This window comes from Zootoca vivipara, chromosome Z1 (assembly GCF_965207765.1).
Source record: "Zootoca vivipara chromosome Z1, rZooViv2.hap1.1, whole genome shotgun sequence".
NCBI classification, from domain to species: Eukaryota; Metazoa; Chordata; class Lepidosauria; order Squamata; family Lacertidae; genus Zootoca; species Zootoca vivipara.
Window position 1 is genome coordinate 16252123 of NC_142583.1, and position 20810 is coordinate 16272932.

Below are 20810 nucleotides of genomic sequence, written 5' to 3' on the forward strand. Positions count from 1 at the left end.
TGCAGATATGCCAGCCTCATCCACTCTTTTCAGCCTTCCCTCAGGGCCAGGAACAAGCTGTGCCACTGAGAATATGGCCATCCAACCAACACAGACCTGTAATTCTCCATCAGAGGATGCAGCTAGTACTGTCCTTTGGGACAGAGAAGGAGAGCCCACAGTCCATTTATGTGCACCTTTCCAGGGGTGTCTCTGGTGATGTAGGGTGAAATTATCTACCTGGGTTTGATTAGGTGTATTAAAGTTCAGGCATGTCTCATTTCTCCCTGGGCAGAAAATAATCTCTTAAGGTTAGGTTTCCTCATAGGGGTTGAAGCAGGTTTGACCTATGGATAGGCACAAATACAGGAGCTGCTGCAGAGCTTTCTACCCCCGCCCCCCAGCATTGGGGACATAGCAAGTCCAGGGGTTGTCATCACTCTTGCTACTACTCCAATTCATATTGGGGAGACCATCACCATTATTCTCCACAGAAGGAAGGGGAAGAAACAGTCCAATTCCTCTAGAAGAGTCAGATGCCCCGGTACACTCCATGACATTGCATTATGGGAATAAAAGATGGTAGCTGGTCAGAGCCAAATAGCTGTTTCGGTCCGATAGGAAGTGTGCCATCAGCCATTGGGGAAGAACAGACTCAGATGATAGCTGCTGGATAGCAATGCTGTCACCAGTATGGTCCATCAGTGCAGGCAACATAGATACTATGCTGAGAGGCCAGCAAAGCCTGGCAATAGCCCTATATTCATTACACCATACTAGCTGTCAGTGATACAGTTGCTCCCCTTTGGTGTGGGTGGGTGTAGAATTCGAACTTGCAAGCACATAGGTAAAACCTGAGGTGTGGGGTATTGCAGTTAAAGTAGACTGGCATAAGCAGATTTTTTAAAAAGTTAATACATTGGCCAAATACCTGCTCTAATGATATGTGAACTTGAGTTAATATGCAAGGTAAGAATGCTGCAATGATAATTTTTTCCTTCAATAGGATAGAATACATGTTGACAATCAGTTATGATGATTAGTTACAGTTCTGATGATGTGTTGGATTGATGAGGTTTTTACAGAATAACTGAGGTTGCTTGCCACCATTCTGTCTCCTATCACAGCACTCTCATGTACTGTCGAAGTATGCCCTGCCAAGTTATTGGGCAGTCTATTAAGTGTGTGGTCTTTTGCCCCTATTTGTGTTTTTTAGTCAGAAGCAATCACAACCTGGAAGTCAGGTGGCTCAGGTGTACCTAATCAACCAATATATTCTTCCTGAACCCAAATCCTTTTTTAAAATTGTCTATCACTAGATAGAGTGTATCAGTGAGATGGAATGTTGGGAACAGGCATTAAGCACTGACCTGCACTGATAAAAACATTATCCAATCAGGCAATTAATGTAAGATTTTATTTTGTTCTTCCAGGTCAGATGCCATGCCATGAGGGAGATCAGAAATGTACTTCTGCTTCCTGTCCTGATTCCTGTACCCATTCTCCTCTCTGCAACATGAATAATAGCCAAACAAATTGTAGTGAGTAGGGTGTTACTTTATATAATTATTATATCTTATACATATTCCAGTATCTTCCTTGCAAAGATAATGGTGTACTTCAGTATTCAGAAGAAAAGGAACTTCTTGTTTTAGTTACTTCTGATGATTAATCATCACATGTCTCTGTTGAAATGGCTTTGATCAGATCAAACAAAAGACAAAGGTGTTTAGTCATGAGCTTTCATATGGCTACAGATTTACTTACATTACTTGTTCTTCACATGCTTTCTGTCTTTTATATGCCTTCATTGTTACAAATTCTCAAAATATATTGTGAATGAAAGAACAAGCATGCAAGCAAGCGAACTAGATTTGGCTCATGACCTACATGGTTGTCCAAACAATAAGATGAAGAGAATGTATAACAGACCTGGTTTATGTGCATATTTTTTGGTACTGCACAGTGCCTTTATTCAGTCATTTTTTATGGTGAACCTCCTCATGGAAATGAGTTGTTGCAAGGTTTGTAGCTCTGGCTAGGAACACACTCTTGTTTGCTCTGCTGGTTTGGGAAGCGATGTGAACATGTCATTAGCCACACTCCATATTATTCTGTATCTATCTTATGAAGTCTTATGAAATAAAGTGGTACCTCGACTTACGTAGACAATACATTCTGCGGCCGTCTTTGTAAGTCAAGGTTTTCGGATGTTGAAGCGCGTGGCCGGCACATGCACGAAGCGCGATTTTGCACTTCTGCACAGGTGCCGAGTGAGCATGTCGTTCTGCACAGGTGCAGAACGCGTGCCGGGCGCGCGGGGCAAAAAGACTTCTGGGGTTGTTGACTTCGGAAGTTGAAACCTTCGGAAGTCGAAACCTTCGGAAGTCGAAGCATTCGGATGTCAAGGTATGACTGTACTGCATTTTGATGCATTCCCCTCCGAACCAGCTTTGATCCAAAATGAGGAAAAAACCTTGCTTTGTTTTAAGCCAGTAATGTATACACAGCCTCAGTGTAAAGCACATACTTTGCCTGTAAAAGGTCCTACGTTCAGCCACTGCCATCCCCAGGTAGGACTGAGGAAAACTTCCACATGAAGGCCAATGCCAGATAACATTGACAATACTGAACACGATGACTTAATAGGCAATTTCCCATGCTCCTACAGTGGTGCCTCGCTAACGAATGTCCTGTAAGACGAATTTTTCGCTAGACGAATGGATTTTGCGATCGGAGGTTGCCTCGCAAGACGACAAGGTTTTCTATGGCCGCCGCTTCGTCTTGCGAAGCGTGGCCATAGAAAAACAAACCTCCGACTGCAAAGTCCAGCGTGCAGCGAAAAATTGCCAGGGCTTTTTGCCACGACACCGCCGCACTTCGGCTCCGGGGTTCAGAGCCGAAGTGCGGCGGTGTGGGGGCTGCGAAGGCAAGCAGCTGTGTGCCAGGCGGCTGGGGGAAAGCAGCCCCCGCACTGCTGCACTTTGGCTCCGTCCCCCAGAGCCGAAGTGCAGTGGTGCGAGGGCTTTTCGCTTTCACACCGCCGGGCTTTGGCTCCAGGGGACGGAGCCGAAGCACGGCATTGCGAAAGCTCCCGCACAGCCGTGGGCTTTTTGCCGCCTGCCTTCCCCTTGGCTTGGGGAAGGCAGGCAGCAAAACACCACTGCACCGCCGCACTACGGCTCTGTCGGGCGGGGGGAGAGAGAAGTGGAGGATCGGACCGGTCCTCCGCTTGTCCCTCCCCCCGCCCGACAGATCCGACATTTGGCTCTGTCGGGCTAAAACTTCTTGTTTTAGTTACTTCTGATGATTAATCATCACATGTCTCTGTTGAAATGGCTTTGATCAGATCAAACAAAAAACAAAGGTGTTTAGTCATGAGCTTTCATATGGCTACAGATTTACTTACCATTACTTGTTCTTCACATGCTTTCTGTCTTTTATATGCCTTCATTGTTACAAATTCTCAAAATATATTGTGAATGAAAGAACAAGCAAGCAAGCAAGCAAACTAGATTTGGCTCATGACTTGCATGTTTGTCCAAACAATAAGATGAAGAGAATGTATAACAGACCTGGTTTATGTGCATATTTTTTGGTACTGCACAGTGCCTTTATTCAGTCATTTTTTATGGTGAACCTCCTCATGGAAATGAGTTGTTGCAAGGTTTGTAGCTCTGGCTAGGAACACACTCTTGTTTGCTCTGCTGGTTTGGGAAGCGATGTGAACATGTCATTAGCCACACTCCATATTATTCTGTATCTATCTTATGAAGTCTTATGAAATAAAGTGGTACCTCGACTTACGTAGACAATACGTTCTGCGGCCGTCTTTGTAAGTCAAGGTTTTCGGATGTTGAAGCGCGTGGTCGGCACATGCACGAAGCGCGATTTTGCACTTCTGCACAGGTGCCGAGTGAGCATGTCGTTCTGCACAGGTGCAGAACGCGTGCCGGGCGCGCGGGGCAAAAAGACTTCTGGGGTTGTTGACTTCGGAAGTTGAAACCTTCGGAAGTCGAAACCTTCGGAAGTCGAAGCATTCGGATGTCAAGGTATGACTGTACTGCATTTTGATGCATTCCCCTCCGAACCAGCTTTGATCCAAAATGAGGAAAAAACCTTGCTTTGTTTTAAGCCAGTAATGTATACACAGCCTCAGTGTAAAGCACATACTTTGCCTGTAAAAGGTCCTACGTTCAGCCACTGCCATCCCCAGGTAGGACTGAGGAAAACTTCCACATGAAGGCCAATGCCAGATAACATTGACAATACTGAACACGATGACTTAATAGGCAATTTCCCATGCTCCTACAGTGGTGCCTCGCTAACGAATGTCCTGTAAGACGAATTTTTCGCTAGACGAATGGATTTTGCGATCGGAGGTTGCCTCGCAAGACGACAAGGTTTTCTATGGCCGCCGCTTCGTCTTGCGAAGCGCGGCCATAGAAAAACAAACCTCCAACTGCAAAGTCCAGCGTGCAGCGAAAAATTGCCAGGGCTTTTTGCCACGACACCGCCGCACTTCGGCTCCGGGGTTCAGAGCCGAAGTGCGGCGGTGTGGGGGCTGCGAAGGCAAGCAGCTGTGTGCCAGGCGGCTGGGGGAAAGCAGCCCCCGCACTGCTGCACTTTGGCTCCGTCCCCCAGAGCCGAAGTGCAGTGGTGCGAGGGCTTTTCGCTTTCACACCGCCGGGCTTTGGCTCCAGGGGACGGAGCCGAAGCACGGCATTGCGAAAGCTCCCGCACAGCCGTGGGCTTTTTGCCGCCTGCCTTCCCCTTGGCTTGGGGAAGGCAGGCAGCAAAACACCACTGCACCGCCGCACTACGGCTCTGTCGGGCGGGGGGAGAGAGAAGTGGAGGATCGGACCGGTCCTCCGCTTGTCCCTCCCCCCGCCCGACAGATCCGACATTTGGCTCTGTCGGGCTAAAACTTCTTGTTTTAGTTACTTCTGATGATTAATCATCACATGTCTCTGTTGAAATGGCTTTGATCAGATCAAACAAAAAACAAAGGTGTTTAGTCATGAGCTTTCATATGGCTACAGATTTACTTACCATTACTTGTTCTTCACATGCTTTCTGTCTTTTATATGCCTTCATTGTTACAAATTCTCAAAATATATTGTGAATGAAAGAACAAGCAAGCAAGCAAGCAAACTAGATTTGGCTCATGACTTGCATGTTTGTCCAAACAATAAGATGAAGAGAATGTATAACAGACCTGGTTTATGTGCATATTTTTTGGTACTGCACAGTGCCTTTATTCAGTCATTTTTTATGGTGAACCTCCTCATGGAAATGAGTTGTTGCAAGGTTTGTAGCTCTGGCTAGGAACACACTCTTGTTTACTTTGCTGGTTTGGGAAGCGGTGTGAACATGTCATTAGCCACACTCTATATTATTCTGTATCTATCTTATCAAGTCTTATGAAATACAGTGGTTCCTTGACTTACGAAGACGATCCGTTCGGTTCTGCGGCCGTCTTCATAAGTCGAGGTTTTCAGATGTCGAAGTGCGCAGTCGACAAATGCACGAAGTGCGATTTTGCACTTCTGCGCAGGCGCCGAGTGAGCGCGTCGTTCTGTGCAGGTGCAGGACGCGTGCCGGGCTCGTGGGGCAAAAAGACTTCTGGGGTTGTCAACTTTGGAAGTCTCAACTTTGTCAAACCTTCGGAAGTCGAAGCATTCGGATGTCGAGGTATGACTGTACTGCATTTTGATGCATTCCCCTCCGAACCAGCTTTGATCCAAAATGAGAAAAAAACCTTGCTTTGTTTTAAGCCAGTAATGTATACACAACCTCAGTGTAAAGCACATACTTTGCCTGTAAAAGGTCCTACGTTCAGCCACTGCCATCCCCAGGTAGGACTGAGGAAAACTTCCACATGAAGGCCAATGCCAGATAACATTGACAATACTGAACACGATGACTTTGTAGGCAATTTCCCATGCTCCTAAAGGGGTGCCTTGCTTAACGAATGCCCTGTAAGACGAACTTTTCGCTAGACGAATGGATTTTGCGATCGGAGGTTGCCTCGCAAGACGACAAGGTTTTCTATGGCCGCCGCATCGTCTTGCGAAGCGTGGCCATAGAAAAACAAACCTCCGACTGCAAAGTCCAGCGTGCAGCGAAAAATTGCCAGGGCTTTTTGCCGCCTGCCTTCCCCTTGGCTTGGGAAAGGAGGCGGCGAAACGCCGCCGCACCGCCGCACTTCGGCTCTGTCAGGCGGGGGGAGAGAGAAGTGGAGGATCGGACTGGTCCTCCGCTTGTCCCTCCCCCCGCCTGACAGATCCGGCATTTGGCTCTGGCAGGCGGGGGAAGGGAGAAGCGGTGGATCGGACCGGTCCTCCGCTTGTCCCTTCCCTCGCCTGACAGATCCGGCATTTGGCTCTGTCGGGCGGGGGAAGGGAGAAGCGGAGGATCGGACCGGTCCTCCACTTGTCCCTCCCCCCGCCTGACAGATCCGGCAACCCCGGGATCTGTGCTTTCTGTCAGCGGTGGGGGGGAGAGGAACAAATGGGGAGAAAGGGCTGCTTTCTCCTCCTTCGTTCCTGTCCCCCTACCGCCGACAGCAAGGACAGGTCCCGGGGTTCGGAGAAGCGCTGCGCAAGCGTTTCTCCGAACCCCGGGATGTCTCCTTCCTGTCGGTGGTAGGGGGAGAGGATCGAAGGAAGAGAAAGGGCTGCTTTCTCTTCCTTCGTTCCTCTCTCCCCGCCGCCGACAGGAAGGACAGATCCCGGGAGCTGTCGGCGGCGGGGGGAGAGGAACGTAGGAAGAGAAAGCCCTTTCTCTTTGTTCATTCCTCTCCCCCTGCCACCGACAGCAAGGAGAGCTGTGGGGCTGTTGCCGCCTGTCTGCCTGCCTTCCAGGGAGCCAAGCGAGCAAGCGCCGCCACTTCCGCCAGTCCCCCGGAGCCCATAGGAACGCATTAATTAACTTTTAACGCGTTCCTATGGGAAACGGTGCCTCGCAAGACGAATTTTTCGTTGGACGAATTGACCGTCAGAACGAATTAAATTCGTCTAGCGAGGCACCACTGTATTTGAATAATGAACCCACACAAAGGATGAATTCAGTTACTACCTGGTGAGATGGAGAGAGTCTATATTTTGCTGGTTTTGATGCAGTAAGAAAGATCCTCCAGTCAAGTTGAAAATGAATTTCCTGGTACCATTGTTGCCTTTTCTTTTCATGATCTGTGATTGAGGAAAGAGATGGAGATTGGAACATATGAGTCTAACTCCTTTGTAATGTCAGCCTAGATATAATATTAAAGGCCAAATAACTAGTAAATAAACCCTACTAGATCTATGTACACATTAGAGGCTTGAAATGTAGTGAGCTCATTTCCCTGCACTGTGTTTGAAGTCATTGAAAGTTGCTGTTCACACCAGAGAAGGGGCAAGAATGTATTTTCCCATAACCTGATTTGTTTACCATGCTAAGCTCTAATTCACTGAAGTTGCCGTCAATGGCTGCTTAAAATGTACACACCTCGGCTTAATTGCACCTTCCATTTTCTAATTGAATGGAAGCTGGTTTGAGGAAAGCTGCATCAAATAGGAGTATTTCTCAGGAAGCTACAGGATACCTATGGACTCTGTGGCTAATGGAATGTGTACTTTACTTCAAACATCAGTGGTGAGAGTGTGGCAGAGCTGGAATACACAGTACTGTGTGCACAATCTAGGTCTGCAAACTTGATTTTGACGGTTAGATCCACTTACTTATGGCACGCAGAAGAATTCTTAACTGAAAGGGAAACTGATGAAAAAAGTCTGGTCAGGCAATACAAAGCTGGAAGAATCTGAGGTTGGTAAGAAAGAAAGTGAAATGTTTTGTGGAACAGAATTATACAATTCCCAGAATTACCAATTCCCATTGTGAAAAGAGAACATTTACTACCAGACACTTGAAAATTGGTAGAAGCAAGGGGATAAATTAAATCTTCCAAGAGAAATGGAAAAGATAGAACAGTAACAGATGTGCCTGTCTTTGTCTTAACTGATGGATTTTCATTCTTTACATAGCTGTAACTTAGCCCCCCCCCATGTTTATCCTTTAATATAATCAGCTCTGAATTAGAACAAAATAGACTTCTGTATATGACTGCAATTGATAACAGAAACATATGTATCATTTTGATGTTTCAAAATGGTTTTAGTTTTATAAAATAATACATTTTCAATAAAATTGAAATTCCTTGTGTAAAATTATAATCCAGTGTAATAATAATTGCTTGAAAATGCCACAATATTTTTCCTGTATTTTAAAACTTTTTTTTTAACCTTAACAGGTCAGTGCGAGCCAATTATACTGGAACTTTGCATGAACCTGCCTTATAATTATACTCATTACCCCAACTATTTGGGCCATCGGACACAGAAAGAAGCCTCCATCAGCTGGGAGTCCTCTCTGTTCCCAGCCTTAGTTCAAACTAACTGTTACAAATACCTTATGTTTTTTGCCTGCACAATCTTAGTGCCAAAATGTGATCTTCAAACAAATCAGCGCATTCCACCTTGCAGGTAACACTTGATAACTAGCATAAAGCAGGCCACAAAACTTTCAGTGCAACTGTAATTCTGCTTATAGTGTGTTGTATATTCTTACCGTGTAAACTAAAGCTACGTTGGTTTTATTTAGTTTAGTTATAATAACCCTATGTTTAGTGAACACTGATGTTTTGCTGTTTGTCTTTAAGCAGATTCACAGAAAACTCTTCTCAATGGCCTTTAGTCATGAGAACCAAATAGAACTTCTGTGTTTAGAAGCAGTATATAGTTTAGAAGCACCAGATGCTGGAGTCATAACAAAGGAGCGTTATTATTATATTTGCACTCTGCTCAAGAAGTTATAGCGTTATATATAGCTGGCCCCTGTCAGAAACAGGATGCTAGATTAGATGGAATGAAGTTTGATTGAGTAAGGCAATTCTTATCTTTTACTCTTTTAGGTGTTCTTTTTCTTATGGCATTTTTTACAGATTTCTTTTATCTCAGTCTTTCTTTAAAATGGACATGCAATTCTCCTTCCTGCTTATCTATCATATATCTATAGACTCTGTTTCAGGCACCCCTCTAAACATATTCTGTTACTTTAAGCATCTGGTTGAGCTCAGTGTTAAGGTTTCCTACACTGAGAATCCTCACCCATTTCTGTTTAATGAAACAGTAGTAGAAGGCGATGGGATTTTGACCTTTCATCACAAAGATACAATTTGAATGATGACAATACAGGTTCCTATTGCTACCCATGCTTATAATTTCCATAAGTTGTTGTTGCTGTTTTTTCAATGAATTTGTTACTTTCTAACTAAGATTCACACTGATGTAATTCACACATTTAAAAATCAACAACTTACTTAAAGTGATCACCCACTAAAAGGAATGAATAAACATATATACCCTTCCCTACAGAAGGATAATAACCTAACATGTCAGCTACAATAACTGTAAGAACCAAAATAAAAACATGAAAAGATGGCATGGTATCAGGTGAGCTTCCTTGGGGAGAGTATCCACAAACTGGTGGGTGCTGCTTAAAAAGCCTGTTCTCTCATTATCACCTTGGTCTTCTCCTAGAGGGGGCACACAGTTTATCTTAGGGTCTAGCTAGACTTGTATGGGAAAGGTGGTCCACGTAGTATTGGGGTCTTAAGGCATGTAAGGCTTTATAGCTTAAAGATAGCACTTTAAATTAGGCTCAGAAACTAATATTGTGACAAACCAAATTTGGTATTGTATGTTCATCTCATCTGCTCCCTGTTAGCAATCTGGTCACTGAGTTCTGTAGTAGCTGCAGTTTTCAAACTGTCTTGAAAGGCAGCCCTATGTATGACACATTACATTAATCTAACGTAGAAAGTCCCAGAGCAGGCATAGCTGCCAAGTATCCCATATCTGCCGGGAAAACCCCTTTTTTCTTACCGTTTCCCGGCGGTCTCCCGTTTAGCGGAAAATCCCGGTATTGTCCCTTAAATCGGGACACTTGGCAGCTATGAATGGAGGAGAATTACCCGGCCATTTTTCTGGTGCCGCTTGCCCTTCTATGGGCACCAGAAAATGGCGGCGCCAGCGCCGGAAGTCACTTCCGCGCATGACCGGAAGTTGCGTGACGCGACTTCCGGTGGCGCTTTGCCCTTCTATGGGCATCAGAAAATGGCGGCGCCGGCGCCGGAAGTCGCTTTTATGTGTTTCTGGTCATGCGCGGAAGCGACTTCCATCGCCGGCGCCGCCATTTTCTGATGCCCATAGAAGGGCGAAGCACCACCGGAAGTTGCGTCACGCAACTTCCGGTCATGCGCGCACTGCCGATCCCGGATCTTTACGACCCGGACTTGGCAGCTATGAGAGCAGGCATCCCCAAACTGCGGCCCTTCAGATGTTTTGGCCTACAACTCCCATGATCCCTAGCTAACAGGACTAATGGTTGGGGAAGATGGGAATTGCAGTCCAAAACATCTGGAGGGCCGAAGTTTGGGGATGCCTGTCCCAGAGCATAGTGATGGGCAACCTTTTGAGCTTGGTGTGTCAGAATTCGCCAAAAAACTGAGCATAACTCAGGTGGTCTGTCACTTCAAGAAAAAACCCATAATTTCACGATATTTAGAGTTCAAATAACAAAAATGTATAATTGTAATATATAACTGTATTTAATAAACCAAAAACTAATTATTTAACTTATTTTTTAAAAAATAATAATTATTATTTTTAAAAAATAATAATTACCCCCCCCCCACACACTGAACTACTCTCACAACGGCTACCAAGCCAATACTTAGCCACAAGAGAAGGAGGAAGGTAATGAGGCTCAGCAGAGGCTGCAGAAAAATTCCCTCCGAAGGCAGGGGACGTTCCTCCCTGGGATGCCGGCAGCAAGCGCGAAACAAAGAAGCCGCTGAGCGGAGAAAGAGGGCTTGAATGCTGCCGCACTGGCCTAAACGTTGTCAAACCCCGGCCCCCAGCCGGCCCTATTGGCCAGCCAAGAGGCTCGGCATGGCAGCAGGGATAGGCTGGAGCAGGGGGCCCAAATACGCCCCCCTGCTGAAGCGGATCCCGTTCGCAAAGTCTCCCCTCTTGAAAGAGGAGAGATCTGTCCGCTGCTGGCCGGAGATCGCTGCGTGTCACTGGAAATGGCTACGCGTGTCAGTGCTGACACGCATGTCATAGGTTCGCCATCAGGGGGAAGAAGAAGAAGAGTTTGGATTTGATATCCCACTTCATCACTACCCAAAGGAGTCTCAAAGCGGCTAACATTCTCCTTTCCCTTCCTCCCCCACAACAAACACTCTGTGAGGTGAGTGGGGCTGAGAGACTTCAGAGAAGTCACCCAGCAGCTGCATGTGGAGGAGCGGAGACGTGAACCCGGTCCCCCAGATTATGAGTCTACCACTCTTAACCAAGTGGGGCTACAGCTGGACCACCAGCTGATGCTGATAGAAGGTACTCTGTACCACAGAGACCACATGTGCTTCCAGTGACAATGATAGTTGCAGAAATACCCCAAATTGTGAACCTAAACCTTCAGTGGAAGTGTATCCCCATCCAGAACTGGTTGCTATCCAGAATCATCTACTAAAAGTATTTCTGTCTTCTCTATATTGAACTTTTGTTTGTTGGCTCTCACCCAGTTCATTATTGTGGCCACCAGTGCACCACCACACCTTCTTGAACTGAAAAAGAGAAACAGAGCTGCAAATGTGGATGACCTCACTCAGTGGTTTTATGTGGAAGTTGAATTGTTTTCTTATGTTTGGCATGTGGAGAATAGGATCAAATCCTACAAAACCCCATACTGGAGGGTCTATGGGGCTGAACAGTACCTCCCCAAGCACCCCCTTCTAGAGTACCATCCAAGTAGTACTGGAATCACTGCAAGGCAGAACCCCTCACTTCCAACACAATTGGTGCTCCAGAAGGATACTGTGGTTTATGTCATCAAAAGCTGTTGAGAATGAAGAATGATCAACAGGATCACTCTCCTGATAAAAGGATGAGAGTGGCTAAGGTGGTCTCAGTGCCAAAACAAGGTTTAAACCTCAATTGAAATGGATCAAAAAAATCAGTCTCATCCAAGAGTGCCTGAATCTCGTCTGTAACCATCTTCCCAACTTTGCCCAAGAAGGTTTCAGTGCAGATAGAGCAAGTCAGATGCACAGCAACTTAATATTAATTCAGTCCTTACCTGTAGGAAGCTGAAGGAAGCTTGTGCATTGCCAAGCCCATCATGTCTTCATTTAAGTAAGATATATTGTTACTGTTAGGGCATGTCTGTATCACAAGTGAACTGATTGCTGGTCTGATACTGAGAAAACATAAGTTTGGTTGTCCTTTCCCTAACTGGATAGAGTCAGTGGTTGTGAATTGCAGCTTTGTAAAAGAACAGGCTGGCAGCACCCACGTTTGGTCACAAGTATAATTTAAATAATGATAGGCATTGGCAATAACTTCAAAGGAATCTGCAAGGCACCCTGGGATGTTATGAACTGGAAGTGTGTGTTTTGTCAGTTCCTATTATTTCTTGCTGATTTGCAATTGAAATGTGGGGGAAATAATGGTTAAAGTGTTTTAGAGCCTTTATAGGCACTGATGGTATATTGTTCCTAATAACAGTGTGTTCTGTTTCTGGTTACTCCATCTTACATAGTTGTAATGAATAAAGAATAAACCCCATGAAAATAATTATGACTGAAAGAATCTCAAAAAAATAATAATGTTAATTTTCTTAACTAGTTTTGCTGGGTTTGGCCAATAGCTTTTTCAAGAAAAGTGTGAATTCACCCAGTCTCTAATTTTCCCATCCAAAATAATTCTTTTCCACACAATCTTTTCAGAGCACTTTGTGAACAGTCCAAAGAACGATGTGAGTCTGTACTTGGAATTGTAGGCTTACAGTGGCCAGAAGACACTGATTGTTCTCAGTTCCCAGAAGAAAACTCAGACAATCAAACTTGTCTAACACCTGATGAAGATGTAGAAGGTTACTAAATATTTAAACTAGACATTGCATACTTGTGGGGGACTCTGGTATGGAGGACTAGAATTTCATTGCCTGATGTTTAAATTTATTTAAAATAAGTTAATGGAATGAAGGTTATTATTCTCTTAATTGGGGGTCAGTGCTACTTAGTTTTGGATTGCAGATGGGATGGCAGCTAGAGTATAAAGTTGTCACTAGATATGTACAAAAGCAAATCCAGATATTAATGAAACTTTCATACGGTCAAAATTACATGCAATTTTAAAATAATTGAACAGAACTGAAGGAACTCAAAGAAGTAGTCAAAGTGAACAGCAATAGGTGCTTCTTCATGGCTGTGAGTGCTCTTTTTCTTTTATGTCTCTCTTCACACTAATGATGAAATCGTTTTAACTGACTGGATTTTGTAATTTTCCTGGCAGAGTGCTCTCCCAGCCACTTCAAATGTCATTCAGGGAGGTGTGTCTTATCTTCCAGAAGATGTGATGGGCAAGCAGACTGTGAAGATGATAGTGATGAAGAGAACTGTGGTAAATGATCTATTATTATTATTATTATTATTATTATTAAAATTTGTATACCATTCTTCATCCAAAGACCCCAGGGTAGTTCACAAAAACAAAAACAAAATTACACACACACACACACACACACACACACACACACACACACTGGGCATGTGGGTGTGTTTCCACTTTCCACCAAAACCGCTTGACGATTGAGGTGAAATTTTGACACAGCATCACATGCGAATGTCCGAAGGCTATAGGAAGGATTACTAAGACAGATGTCACACCTCCGCCAGGGAAAACCCCAAAAACCCCGTGTATCAAAACACACCACTCAGACGAAAATGCATGCTGGGAAAAGAACCAGGTTGCAAACCAGCGCCCTCTAACGGTGGCTACACTGGTACTGCACCTATAAAACCTTCCCTCTCAACAGCACCTCGGCTCCCGTTTACATACTAGGCAGAAGCCTTTACAAACTAGGCCGAATGGAAGTACTGACTCGCCTGGTTGGACATTGGGGGGAGGAGGGGACGGGATAGGTCAGGACACGGTGGGACCAGTCACAGGGATGAGCTGGGGGTGGGGGGAAGAGGGGGCGTGATACATCATAGGTCTGGATAGGGTGGGGGGAATCACAGGGATAAGGTGGGGGGAGGATACGGGATACATCGTGGATCGGCACAGGGTGGGGGCAGTCACAGGGATTAGCCACAGCAACACGTGGCAGGGCCAGCTAGTATATAATAAAACCCAAAACAAACCAATTCCACCCTTCTCCCACAAACACATTAAAAAAAAACCTATAGAATGTTAAACAGCTAAATGCCTGGTTGAACAGAAATGTTTTCGCATCATGCCTAAAGAAAGTGCCAGGCGAGCCTCCCTGGGGAGTGTGTTCCACAAACAAGGAGCTACCTCAGAAAAGGCCCATTCCTGTGTTGCCAACATGTGGACTTCCTATGGAGGAGGCACACAAAGAAGGGACTCAGATGATGATTGCAGGATCTGGGTTCTGTTCTGAGGTTCTCTGGGTCTGAGGTGGTTCTTGAGGTATTGTGGTCCTGAGCCATTTCGGGGTTTATAGGTCAAAATCGGGTAAAGTCAAACCTTATGGTGTGGTTAACGTAGCCAGTCTTCATGTCACATTTGCAGACATCTTTGTAATACAGAGTTGGTCTGCCAACAACCTAGTGCTTGAAGGCAGGTCCTCGTAGACCAGTCCTTGTAGATCCTGCCATCTTCCATTCTGTGTTCATGACCAAGCTGTTATAAACACTGCTGAGATAGAAGTGTGAATCATGCTGGGAATGTGAGCTTGGGAGATTACATCTTTGTTTGAGACTGTCCTGCTATGTGATGCCCAAAATCTTCCTGACACAGTGCATGTTGAAAGCATTGAAGTGTTGCTCCTGTCAGGTTTCCAATGAATCACTTCCATACAGCAGCATCCCCAACACACAGGTCTGGTAGACCTTTATATTGGCATTGGTTCTTAGCATCGCATTCTCCCATACACTTGTGAAGAGGCGAGCCATTGCTGTAGCTGCCTTGCCGATATGCTTGTCCAGTTCAGTGTTGATGGAAAGATGGTTGGTTATGGTGTAGTCACCAATGCTGGTGCATGGAGTGCTGGCGATGTCCTGACCCAGGATGTTGGTCTTCATCAGGCTGATGATGAAGCCGAACACCTTGCAGGCTTGGGCAAAACGGTTGATGAGCCTCTGTAGAGCTTCTTTGGAATGCGCTGTCTACAGGGAGGAGAATATGCCAAAGAGAGCTGGAGCAAGAACACAGCCCTGTTTCACATATAGGGAAGGCACCTAAGGATGAACTGTCATACTGGATGGTGCTGCACATGTTCTTGTGGAAGGACATGATCATCTTGTGGTGCTTAGGTGGGATCCTATGTTGTTGAGCAGTGTGAAGAGCCCCTTTTCACTGACAAAGTCAAGGGCCTTCATCAGGTCTATGAAGGTAATGTAGCAGGATATATCATTGAAGACATAGGCTTGAATATTACAAATATCTAATATTTGAATTTATTTACAAATATACCAGTTGAGCATGGGTGAAGGCAGACAATGCAACACTCTTACAAACAGCAAATTCACTGCCCCCCATTATATACCCAGATTGACAGTCCCCAAAAGTGCTTCCCAGAGCTCAAATCTAGTTCTCTCTCTCTCTCTTCTCCTGAGTTTGACTCAAACTGGGTCAGACTTTGTTCCTGTATGTGCACACAGAGACCTAAATGACTTCACCCTACTACCGCTGTGGCTTCCCCTCATTGAATAATCAAGGTTCCTTCTATTTCCTGGCTATTGGGAGCAATTATCCAGCAATCTCCCTAACAAATTGAATGTATAGTCAGAATTGGCAGTCAGGTTTGCCCAGAAAGGAACATTAAGCAGTCAATATCCCATTTCTGTTATATCTCTGGATTCTACCCTTTCCAGCAATCAGATAGTGAGCTTATAACAATATTATGTGAGTGAACAGTGTGAGCCAAATGGATGCTCTCAGTAATTCATTCTTGATTACAACTGTAGTGCAGATGAAGTCCTTCTTCATGAACATGGACATTGCTTTTATCTTCGATAATGGGAACATTATGAATACCCTTCATTACCATTCCTGGGGCTATTTGAATATGTTGCTAGTAACTGGAAGAAAGCTTTGTTTCCCAAAGTTACATAATTGACACCAGGGATTGCACCTTTCTTAATACATACTGAAATAATCAGCATAGCACACAAAGCAAGGGCAGTCTAGCTGTTAGGCACTATTATATTACAATTATTCCATATGTGAATGTACACATGTGCTCACATTCCTCTCAATGGCATTGATGGAACTTATTTAGGCTGGATCGTTTCTCTTAACTAGCTAGTCTTAAAATCACACTGTGCATATTTGATTCTAAATACTATATTATGAATTACATTTCTGAGGTTTCTCATTAGTGGTAGGTTGTTGTGAACATTTTTAAACATGTGTTTTCTTATGAGGGTTGGCATTGGTTGCAAGAGAAGCTGAAGATCCTTCTTCAGATAGTGAATTTGAGAGTAGCAAATTTGAAAACATTTTGTCCAAATAGGCTGCCTCTGTGTTTGAAACAGCAGTGGTGGTAGTTTAGGGAAAGCACAAGGCAAGGCAGCATTAAGCATGTAAATTTTGCTATGACAACAATGATGATGATGAAAAGGACACAGAAGAAAGGATAAAATCTCCCCCCCCCCCCGCACTGCAACCCTGATCCAAACCAGGGCTACCTTTGAGCTGTTAATGCTTTTAGATGTGAAAAATCTTTCTTTTATCTGATTTTGTTTGTGTGGTTTTTTCTTTGTTGTTTCTTTCACCTGAAAAATTTCTTCTCAGTCGTTCGTCAACTGAGTTAAAATCTCCCTTTCTCCCAAAGAGGAAATAAAGTTTAAAAACGAAAGATAGAATAAACAAGATATTAATAATATGGATTTGAGAATTATTACTTGTAACGTGAATGGTCTTAACAACAAAGTGAAAAGGAATAGAGTGGAACATTTTTGGGGTAAGAAAAAATTGGACATGATTTGTCTGCAAGAAACACATATAACAAGGAAACACTAGCCGATTGCTAGTGAATAAAAAATTGGGGGAGGAATTTATAGCACCAGATGTAAAAAAAGAGAGGGGTGGTAATATATGTGAATTCAAAATGGAAACCAGAACAAGTATATAAGGATAATAATGGGAGAATTGTGATGGTAAGAATTCAAGGGAGATTAGATTAGAAAAATCCTGCAGGAGCTCTAGTCATGAATCTCCCGTTGTCTCATTTAGTTTGGCCTTGAATCTTTCATGAGATAGGCTTGCCATACGTCTGTAAAATTCCAGACATATACGGAAATCGGATGCCTAAAATGGTGACTGGGAGGAATTTTTGAATTTTAAGAGATGTCTGGAATTTCCCACATGTATGGCAACCCGGGTTTCTTTTTTGGTTTTCTGTTTGTGTGTGTGTGCCATCGAGGCTTTATGTTCTGCTTTGGCCACCTTTGGCTTCCCTTTCAGCTCCGCTCAGGCCCTGCCCACCATATTGCTGCTGCTGCTGCCTTTGGAGGGAAGAGAGAGCGGTGGATGCATTCAGGTATGGGTGAGGTGAAGCACTCAGTGGAGAGGGCCTGCGCCAGGCATGGAGCACCTCTCTTCCTTGGGTACCTCTCTCTCTCTGGGTTCCTGGGATGTGCAACAAGGAGGGGGAGTCATCTTCCCTCCTTGAGGATCTCTTTGGTCCTTCTTTCCCAGAGGTCTTCGGGTCTCCTTCCCACCTTCGCACCCCCATCCGGCCTCTGGTGTCACTGCTCTGGCAAGGCCTTCGCGTTTCATCCCTTGAAAGTGGGGAGGGAGCTGCCGTTGCAGGCTGGGCATGGGTTTCCGCTGAGTCGGGAGCTGTATTCTGCTGCCCTTCCAGGCTTTCTCACAGCAGCAGCAGCAGCAGCAGCAGCAGCAGCAGCAGGGAGTCACCGTCACCCAATGTCTCCACCCGTGGCAGAGTTTGAGGCAGGAATTAATTGCCAGCCCTTCACAATACATCTGTATGTGAGGGGCATAACCAGCATGACGGTGGTTGGGTCGCTGGGCAATTTTTCCTCTTCGGCTTCTTCCTCTCAGTGCTTCCCCCCCACCAACTCTCCAGGTATTCTGAACATGCCGCCGTGACTTCGGCCCCACTTCTGGCCCTTCCATTGGTGTGTGGGTGTGTGTGAGAGAGGTGTCCCCAGGTCTCCTTCATACAACTCTGGCTCAAGAATTTTGGTGGTTTCCTAAAAGAAGCTCAACAACTTTGGGGTGTCAGGAATTTTACTTTTTGAAATATGGCAAGCCTATCATGAGAAAATATTCTGCTTCTGTATTTGAATATCTGGATTGGGAATGAATTGAATAGAAAAGAATGACACTTTGTGTATTCCTGTTCCATTATTTTTTAAGACAAGAAAGCCCCCCCCCTATTAATTATTTTGCCATCTCAGTGTGTGTGTGTGTGTGTGTGTGTGTGTGTGTATTCCCTCTGCAAAATTATTTTTGTTGAACTTGAGGAAATATAAATGAGCAACATATTTTTCTACTGCCTTCTGCTATTTGACTTTAAGGTATGGAATTCTGTTTAGTTACTACATTAAGTGAATTACTTTAATAGTAAATTGTATTTGCTCTCTCTGTGTCTCCTAGACAAATGTTTGGTGGTCAACAGAATTCTTATCAGTGCCTATAAATATGGGAGACAGCATCTGCTTGAAAATTACAGCTGTCAGAATGACATTTCTTTGACCATGGCTAATGTTGTTACTGAAGAACAGTCAATACTTTTAGAGCTCTAGAAAGCTGTTCTGTCCTCATTCACGTTCTTTTTTTAAGTGGAGGACAAAAATCAATGGTATTTGAAAATTATTTCTGTAGATGACATTGTGTAGATGGGCACAATCTGGATAAAGTTCAGTGCACTAAAATACCATTGAAATCAAGAACACTGACAGCACAATCCTATGCATGTTTACTCAGATATAAGACCCCCCCCCCATTGATATACTTCCAGGTAACTGTGTATAGGATTGTAGCCTCAAACACTTTATTGCTTGGTGGAGAACTCACTGTATTCTGTTGACTTATATTAGGCCAATTAATAATGGATAGTGTTCTTTCAGCAGTTCTTTCTCTATTTTGCCAGAATCTGCTAAAATCTACTGCCACCAATATAATAGATTCTATGTGCTAGTTCCATGCTGGAGAGATTAAACATTTCAATCCTAGCCAGCATCAGTGGGTGGTCAGGTTTCTGGATTATTTCAGACCATACTGATCAACAAATAATTTGAATCTTTTTCTTTAGCTATTAAATAATGTTCAGGGATTGTAATATTAGTTCATGCTTGTAGTGACTTCTCAGAAGTATAGGAAAAGAGCGCAGAACAGTGCACACTGCTGATCTATGGATTCGTGTGTGGAAATGGCAAATGTAATAATGAAACAGAAGTCAAGTTGTCCTTCAGCCTAATTATATTTGCCACAATTTCTTATACCTGCAACCAAAGAATTTGTGAAATCCAGTTCATGTATATGAATTTATATATGTGTGTGCATGTGAATGTATTCACAGTCCTACTGCCTCCCACACATAAATACAGATTAAGTTCTTATCCCCCTCCATATTGCGTGTTTACTTAATATTAAGGATATAGTTGGATCATTTGTGTTTTAATTTAATATCTCTTGTAGTTAGTATTTCCCTACTCCAGGGAATGTGAGAAGCCAAAGTTCTTTGTAAAATGTGTCTTTTGCACAAATTACCAGTGTTCTGCTTCAGCAAAGCAGCCCATTCCTACATCTTGATAGTGAAGTGAGCTGCTTTAAGAAAACAATATGTATATAATCTGTAGAGAGATAAATCTTTTATAGATCTGTGCTATGCCTTAATTTCCTCCATATGATGAACCAAGAATTTAATATCAAAAGACTGACACAGTTATACAAGAGTTCATATTGAATTTATTATGAAAGCAGTACAGCTGATTAAAGACACTTGGAGGAGACAGTGGCTGTGTTTGCTGAATAATGATGAGCCTCTAGAAAGGTGCATATCATTGTCAGAAAGCTGACATTTCTCCAGTTCAACTGTGTCAGTGATCCATCTCTATGTGTTCTTTGAGGGGTTTTTTCCCCCAATTTCTTTTTCTGTCCTTTAAATGATCATTTATAATATTTTAAGATATTTCAGGGGAAATGCAGAAAATTGTTGATGTATTAATCTAAATTCAGTTTCTATTCATCTCAGTGGAAGAATGAAGCTTATGAACAAGAATTAAGTTTGGCTAGAAAATACCTAGGCTTCCACTCAATTTTGTAACTATTAGCAAGGAAGCAAGGAATCTCTTGACTTAGACGGTTTTGAAAATGTGTAAAGTGGGTGATTTTAGTGTACATAATCTTTTAACAATTTTAAATGAAATGCCATATTTCAAAGGCTGCTTTCACACGTATAATTTATTTGAAATTTACTGTAGGATTTGTTGCAGCAAGTGACGTAAAGTATTCTACTACAATAAAATATTCTGATAACTCTCAGAAGATTTTTAATTATGGTAGGGAAGTAGCTAGAAAGCTTTCCTACTGCAACTTGTAGAAACCTCCACAGAAATCCTTTGAGATGTTGTGGTGAAAGAGTAAAAAGGAGGATACTTTTATGGCATTTATTCCCTTGCTGCTTGCACTGCCACCTAGAACATGCTATTTTCAGTGTTAGCTGGGTGAAAAGTAATGTGCTGATTATTGTAAGGAAAGCTTCTAAATCCTTCATTTTGGCTGTGT

General features: G+C 43.7%; 1 protein-coding gene across 3 annotated transcripts in view; it reads left to right on the forward strand.

Annotated features, from left to right (window-relative positions):
- CORIN (corin, serine peptidase) overlaps positions 1-20810 on the forward strand; it is a 142690-nt gene that overhangs the window by 88062 nt on the left and 33818 nt on the right. For all 3 annotated transcript variants that reach the window (XM_088660908.1, XM_035112248.3, XM_088660909.1), the window contains 4 exons: positions 1413-1520; positions 8273-8504; positions 12812-12957; positions 13380-13487. In XM_088660908.1, the coding sequence (XP_088517034.1) occupies positions 1413-1520; positions 8273-8504; positions 12812-12957; positions 13380-13487 (594 nt within the window). The remainder of the gene's footprint in view (positions 1-1412; positions 1521-8272; positions 8505-12811; positions 12958-13379; positions 13488-20810) is intronic.